Source organism: Daktulosphaira vitifoliae, unplaced genomic scaffold (assembly GCF_025091365.1).
Source record: "Daktulosphaira vitifoliae isolate Bord-2020 unplaced genomic scaffold, ASM2509136v1 Scaffold_4, whole genome shotgun sequence".
NCBI classification, from domain to species: domain Eukaryota; kingdom Metazoa; phylum Arthropoda; class Insecta; order Hemiptera; family Phylloxeridae; genus Daktulosphaira; species Daktulosphaira vitifoliae.
Genome location: NW_026099575.1, coordinates 999,416 through 1,007,061, shown reverse-complemented (window position 1 = coordinate 1,007,061; position 7,646 = coordinate 999,416). Strand labels below are relative to the sequence as shown.

General features: G+C 31.6%; 1 protein-coding gene across 1 annotated transcript; it reads right to left on the bottom strand.

Annotated features, from left to right (window-relative positions):
- Positions 1-900: 900 nt before the first annotated feature.
- LOC126904375 (uncharacterized) lies at positions 901-7,640 on the bottom strand. The gene is made up of 4 exons (XM_050683373.1): positions 7,234-7,640; positions 6,894-6,956; positions 6,021-6,810; positions 901-5,929 (listed from the first exon to the last, which is right to left on the bottom strand). Coding segments are annotated over exons 2-4 (5,733 nt in total). The 5' UTR covers positions 6,896-6,956; positions 7,234-7,640; the 3' UTR covers positions 901-988.
- Between the last annotated feature and the right edge of the window lie 6 nt (positions 7,641-7,646).

Below are 7,646 nucleotides of genomic sequence, written 5' to 3'. Positions count from 1 at the left end.
AAAAAAAAAAAAAAAAAAAAAAAAAAAAAAAAAAAACACATCATAGTAAAACCAATACCTTCTCAGCTTCGCATCGAAGCTAAAAATAATAATAACACCGTGTAAAGTATTAATTCTAGTTGCGCTTATAAATTCCAAAAAAATGAGAAACCCGTTTAGATATTAATTTAAAAGCAATTAAAATTACTATTATGAATCTTTGAATAAGAATGTGCATACAAAGTTCTCTATTCGTGTTGAACCTAGTTTTATGACGAATTAAAACTCTTATTTAGTATAGATAATAAGTGTAGTTAGATAAAGTATCAATTATGACTTTGTTAACATATATTCTTAAAGTATGATAGTAAGATATATTATGGAAGTTTTTTAAAAACACTAACAGGCAATACAGAAAACTGCGGAGTGCATCGTTGCGACCCATGCGGAAACGGGGTCGCGAAGGATCTCAGGGAGTGGAGCTCGGGCAGCGTCCTCAGCTGATCGGAGGACCCGCGGGAGAGGTTGTATGGTCCGGCCGATCTCATCCGCCAGATGGCGAACGAACCGTTGTAGGTCCTGCAGGGAATTGTTGGATGGGTTGGGGTCGCTGTTGTTGTTGTTGTTGTTCATGCTGAAACAGATATATATATAAAAAAAAACATAAATATCGTAGTCCGTCAGCCAGTCTGTGGTCTTACGTGTCTTAGTAATTTTTTCACTTTTTCATACATNAAAAGAATTTCAACTGTATATTATTAATAAGGATGAAAAAATAAAAAAAAAAAAAAGTAAGCTTAAACAATTGATAATATTATATTTATGTATTCTCTTGAAAAAAAATTATAACAGAACACTTGTTTAAATTATAGTATTTGTATTTTTATTATTTAAATCAACAACAATATACATGTAATGTAATTATATATTTTTACAAGCACATTATTTAAAAGTAAAATTTAGTGCTATAACTGTAATTATTATTGTTTATTATTATATATTTACAAATTTAAATTTTATTTAAATCACAACTTTCTATGATGGAGATAATTGGTTTGTGATAACTAAAATAAGAAACATAAATTTGAGATTCTATCTTTCGTAAGTATCTTGAAAACACTGCATCAATGGTGGTATTGAATCTTGTTGTTGAAACATTTGGATCATTGTTGATTCTCAAGTTAAATTTTTCAAAAAGAAATTGAACTAGTGGTTTTGATTTTTCATTTGAGAAGTCAATATTGAAATCACCAGATAAAATTAATGGCAATTTATGTAAATTTTTATTATACTCTGCAAAACACTCAGAAGCTTCCTCAGTATATTCAAAAAGTGCTTTATGAATAAATTCCTTAATATCTTTAATTTTCTGACCAGGTGACACATAGATAACGGCTATAACCAATTTAAGACCATTACCCATAATACACTCTGTGGCACAAATATCCGCAACACTGGAACTTCTCACGATATTTTGTTGATCGTTATGTGCTATGACCTCCATGTTTTGAGTTGTTACTATATTGGTTTTATCTTTCTTATTTTGATATATAGCAACTCCAGCTGCAGCAGTGGTATTGCTACGTTTAAAATGAGCAATACAGTTAAAATTAGATATATTATTAAGTTCTTCTTGATTATTCGACCACGTTTCTGAGAGTAGTAAAAAATTGACTTTTTCGGTAACCATATCAATTAAGTCATTTCTGTGTGCTTTAAGACTTTGAATGTTCAAAGTGCATAAAGACAGACCTTTTTTACTACTAATAAAATCAATGATGGCCTGAGTTTTAGTTTGTAATAAATTTAAGGATAGCCTTTCAAACTCTTGATTTAAAGAAACCGTAGATGTCGCTTGCACTCGATTATGATGAAATCGGAATTTGGTTGAGTCGTCATCTGGGGTAACAATAAATAAACCGTCAATACTTGTAACCCGAGATAGTGCGACATAAACAAGTTGTTGTGGATGTTTTTTGTCATATTCATAAACCACTTGGTCAAAACTTCCACCTTGGGATTTATGAATGGTCATTGCAGATGCCGCTAATACTGGAAAGTGTTTTCGCTTGACAATAACAGATTTATTTCGTGTCCAAGTAATGTTTGATGTACGCAACTCAATGGGAACAGCACGCTTACCAATTTTGCTTTGAACAGCCAATGAAGCATATTTTTTTCTTCTTTTTCTACCAACTTTGATTGAACTAAATTCTAACCAAAGACGACAAGGAATGTTGTCTTTGTTAAAATCTATGTGAACCAACTTATCAACAGCGCCATTGACTAATCCATCAGTAACATCAATGTTGGTAGTTATAAGATATTTTTTTCCTTTTACTAAATTTATTTGGTAAGGTAATCCACCAGTATCAATTACTGATTTTTTATGTAACGCCACTCGAATGGACGCTTCATGCTCAGCATTTTTGGATCCAGTAATGACATCTGTAGCTGTAGAAATAACTTTATCTGGATAGTTTTCTAAAACTGTGTTATTGTAATGATTAACAGCAGTATTAGTATGAAATAACCGGAGTCCGTTTGGACATAAACGATTTGCTTCAGCTTTTGTGAAAAATCTCGATTCAATGAGGTCTAACTCGGACTGTTTTAAAACGTCTCCGTTTCCAATTTTCGTAAGAATTGATGAAAATGTAGCATTGGCTTGTCTCATTATTTCTGTTAATTCAAAAAATTTGAGACCTCGCCACAAATGTGGACCAACCATCCGTGTTTTAATTGGTTTATAAATTAATGTAGATCTTACTGGTGGAGCTTGACGCAAGTCACCTATTAAAATGATATCAATACCACCAAAATCAGCAGTTTTATTTCCGGTAATTTGTTTCAAACGCATATCAATCTTAGCTAAAAGTTCTGCACTAATCATACTGATTTCGTCAATAATCATTACTCTCACGTATCTAAAGAGAGATCTGTATAAATGCAACATTTCCGATGATAACGGCAATAGTTTTGAAATCGAAATTTTAAGAGCAGTGTGAACTGTTGTTCCATCTATCGCCACAGCAGCTTTTCCAGTAGATGCGCAAGTTATATATGCATTGCAGTAACCATCAGTGTTAGTAAAACGATTGTAGATGTCCATTATTAGTCTTATTACAAAAGTCTTACCACTACCAGCTGGACCAGTGAAAAAAATTTGAAATGGCTGAGTATCTGGAGTTTGCAGATGAGATATAATATGCATTAAGAGCTCTTTTTGCTTACTATTCGTTGATCTCATAAGTTCATTAAACTGTTTTGTGTCCATCAGATTTTCTCTTTTTTTTGCGATGGCGCCGAGTTTTTGGATTGTGGCGTTTTGTATGTCAGCATTGATGGAAGAGTCAACATCTTGCAGTAGCCTTTCATATGGATCATCATTAAATAAGACTCTGGCCTCATCTCTAAGCTGTTCACCTTCATTGTCATCATCGTCATATCTGCCTAATTGTCTGCAAATTTCAAGGGTCTTTTCTATGTCCAAGTTCGATTCAAATTCTTTTCTGCGTTGTAATATGAGGTCTTTATTATCTTCATAAATTTTAATAAATTTATTTTCAGCAAGAATTTCATAGTCTTCACTTCTAAATGGAATGTAAAGTAACACCATTTCTCTTCTGTAATCATTGAAATCTTTTGCCATGTCATAATTGCGATATCTAATAATTCTTGGCTGTTTCCTTTTTCTGAACTCTCCTTTTTTATTTTTATCATAATTTGCGACAAATTGAGCTAATGTTACATCTTCTAAAGTATTAGGTCTTTTTTCATATTTGTCAAACCAATTATCTTTCCAAATATTTGTACAATCGTCACCTAACTCGCTTAACTCTTTCATTGATTTTCTTATTCTTTGACGTTCGTTCGGATAAATGGTTGGAATGTAAGCAGATATTATAGATGCTTTTGCCATTGGTTCTCGCAGTAAATACCAAGCTGCTTCTTGTGCTGGCATTTCTACAGAATTGAGTATATCAATACTTAATTTTTTAGTGATATCAACGATATCAAACTCAGGATGCTCGTCCATAGTTTCAATAATTAATCGTTGTAAATTACTGATGCCTCTATTATGTTTATTAACATACTCAACGACATAAGCAGCACAAGCATATTCGTCTTGAATAATTTGAAAATCCATATTAGATTTTAAACAATGAAATACAAATGGATTAAAAGGATTATGCCACTTTTCAGTTGGCAGCCTTTTGTAAAATAACTTTGGTCGAACAATGCCAGCACAAATAATATCGTGATAATGTTGATCTGAGATAATATTATTTTTCGAATAAAACTCATCAAAATCTTTGTAATCAAAATTAGCTAAATTATTTGTAAGTAACTTGTAATGTCTCTTATATTCTTGAAATTTTTCAACAGAGTAATTTGAATCTGTATTTTTCATTGGCCGTAACGTTATTGTCCTCCGAAATGGTAAGAATGGCGCTCCAAAACGGCAATTGTTTTTTTTTGCAGGATTCATGTTTTTGTAACATGTAAAAGTGTGTTTGTGTGTTTGTAATTTAATATTTCCGGATGCCTCTGATTCAGATACCGAAATTAATGAGTCTACCATTTCGATAAAATCTCGAGTGTTATTTAGTAAATCTTCAGGCGCATTATCAAACCATAAAAGTATATGAGCATGTGGACTTCCTCGATGTTGAAATTCAATACGTTTAAAAAAATGACACACTCTATATTTACCAAATGGATTGCCTCTTTTACTTTGTAAAATACTCATTAGGCAATTTACTAGCTTGTTGAAATAAATAGCACAAGTAATTGCATCTTCATTAACTAGTTCAGCTTTTTGTACATAAGACATTTTTGATAAAAATTCATCACAAATATCCACTCCATTATTTTTAAGTTTATATAGTATTTTTAGTAAATCTGTCCATCCTGTTTCATTTGCACTAAGTGTCATGAAAGCAGTCGGTGCTCCTAATTGCCTAATCATAGCAAAAAGTTCTTTTTTCCGTTCAGTCCAATACCAAGCAGAGTTTGGTATACATCGAAGAAATGCGAGATTACTTTCTATACAACAATTAATGTATTCTTCAGATTGAATGTCTGCTTTAGTAATTTTAGTATTGCTTCCAACATGTTTAAAAGCAACGTTTACAGAGCTGCTAACTCGTTGTCTCATAATTTTTGCTGCTACATACAAAAGATGTTGAGGGTCTGTGGCACGGCGATCTGCACGTCGTAGTTCGCTGGTAGCTTGCATAAAAGAAGTTACATTGCATCCCTCTTTATAATTTCTGAACTGTCCACCATAAATCGTAGGGTATGAAAGCTCTTCAGCATACTGGTCAAATAAAAGACTTTTTGGGGCACTTTTTTCGCCTGGTGCCATTAGTAACATTTCATCTTCATTCCATAACATAGTTTGTTGCTGAGCAGTCAGATTATCTTCAATTGGAACATGTTCACTGTATTCTTCAATTGAAATATCATTATTAATTTCAGTATCTGAATAATTATTCAGAAATGCTTCACTGATGGTAATATTTTCATGAATGTAAAGTGGTGTTTTTACCAAATAAGATAACCATTCTTTGATGTTCTTTTTACTAACTAGCCCATGGACGTAGCTGCTTTTATGAATTAATTTTTTTTTTAAATGAACATAAAAACAATGATCATCTTCGAGATTTCTGGGTAACTGCTTTACCATAGTATCAACTTTAACAGGAACATTAATTATTTGTCCATAAATACCATACTGTCCATTCATGTGCCTCAATCTCCGTATCTGCATAAATGGTATTCTTGGTGAAATTAGCCGCTGTTCAATAATATTTAATTTAGGCAAATGAAGTGGAATTTTTGGGTATGAAAAACCGTTGTACGTTGATAATAATGGGATTTTTCCCTTGTCTAAAGCACTTCTACACGTTGAACAGATTTTAAAAGTGGAACCAATATTAAAATTCTAAAAAAAAAATTAATGTAAATTTTAAAAAATTTGAAGAAAAATAATATTAAAAATTAATGAAATTGTAATTATAAAAAAAAAAAATTACCGGCAATATATTCTGTAGAATATCTGCATGAGCATCAGTCGTATTCTTTAGATCACCTTTCCACCAAAGCCTATTACAAACAGCACAGGAATGTCCGAAAGAATTGTTTTTAAATTTACGGTGAAATTGTAAGTGACCATTCGCATGTTCATAATAGCGTGTGTAAATTGGTAAAGTAACTGTAGCTTCGTCAATTGGCATGTTTTCTTCGTCGTTATTATTGCCATCGTCATTGTTTTCGCAATCTACATTATCATCATCGTTGTTAACACTATTTAAATCTGTTTCAATAGATAGATCAACCATTTCATGATCATTAACTCTATCGTTCGAAATAAATTGGCCTACTTCAATGTATGGTGTGAAATGGTTGTTTTGTAAATGCAGATGAATGAAATTTGATGAATAATTTGATTTAAAATGACAAAATATGACATCTGATTTTTTAGAGACGCTGTTAAAAAAATGAAAGTGCACGCAGATGTTTTGATTGTATTCTTTTGAAAAAATAAATATGCAGTCCAAATCTCCATACTCAGATGCACTACTTAATATTGTCTGAGCACTAGATGGACTTTGGCATGTGTGCAAATATTCTGATTGTAGGAGTAGCTTTCTTAGTTCTAGCGAGGAAATTGATAAGTTCATTACTTTAATTAAAGAATAGAAAAGACAATTTCCATCGCCAGGAATGTCGAAAAATTGATTTAAAATAATATTCGGCATTGAACAATTTTGACCTTGCTCGTAAGTATCGAAATTAAATGAGTAATTTGGGTTGTCAATAGACCTGCAATTGAAAAAAAAATAAAAAAAAATGTTTACTTTTCAAAAATAATATAAAATCAAATAGACTCATTAATAATAATTTACATTTGTGTAGTAATGGTTTCTTTTTTTTTCTTCAGTATACCAGATTTCGGTCCTTTTTGAATACTATAATTTTAAAATTTAATCATTTATAATGTAAAACAGCGCAATAATAAATTTTAGACAAGAGCCTAGCTGGTTAAAGTACGTATAAGTGGTAATTTTATACCTAGGAATTTACTCAGGACCCTTGGAATAAGATAAAGGTTTTAAAATATCAAAATTTAATTTTTTGAAAAATATATATTAAATGGTGGTTACTCACTGGGGAACTATTACTTATTACATACATTAATTGGCTAGACTCATGGTAAAATTTTAAATAACTAAAAAAATATTATACCTCTCAAGTTTATCACAATCCAATGCTTTTTTTTTTCTTTTTGTCGCAGCCTATACTCTTTGCAACATTGTGCATTTGATTTATTATTAACTTTTTTTTTTTTGCTCTTATTAAGTTCCTTTTGTCGCTGCCGGTATTCTTTACAATAATCTGCATTTGACTTTTTCATTTTTTTTTTTGGATAAACTTATTATTGTAGCTCTATATTAGGGCGCTTCAGGACATCATATGACTGCCAGTTATCAATTCTGTTTGACCGAAAAATTATATGCGGCGCATGTGGGCGGGGCATAATGTCAATGATCAATTCTGATTGGTTACTGTCGCTTTTTTCTGTCGCTCCAAAATTTTACACTTTTTTTCTGCAGCCCTCATGCGGAAACCGTAACCCGCGATAAGGAACTTCGTTCCAA

What these genes read in the sequence shown, in the direction of transcription:
- LOC126904375 (XM_050683373.1), bottom strand. An exon ending in TTCTACAGAATATATTGCCG is followed by an intron (nt 5,930 to 6,020) that starts GTAATTTTTTTT and finishes TTTTTTTTTTAG; the next exon opens with AATTTTAATATTGGTTCCAC.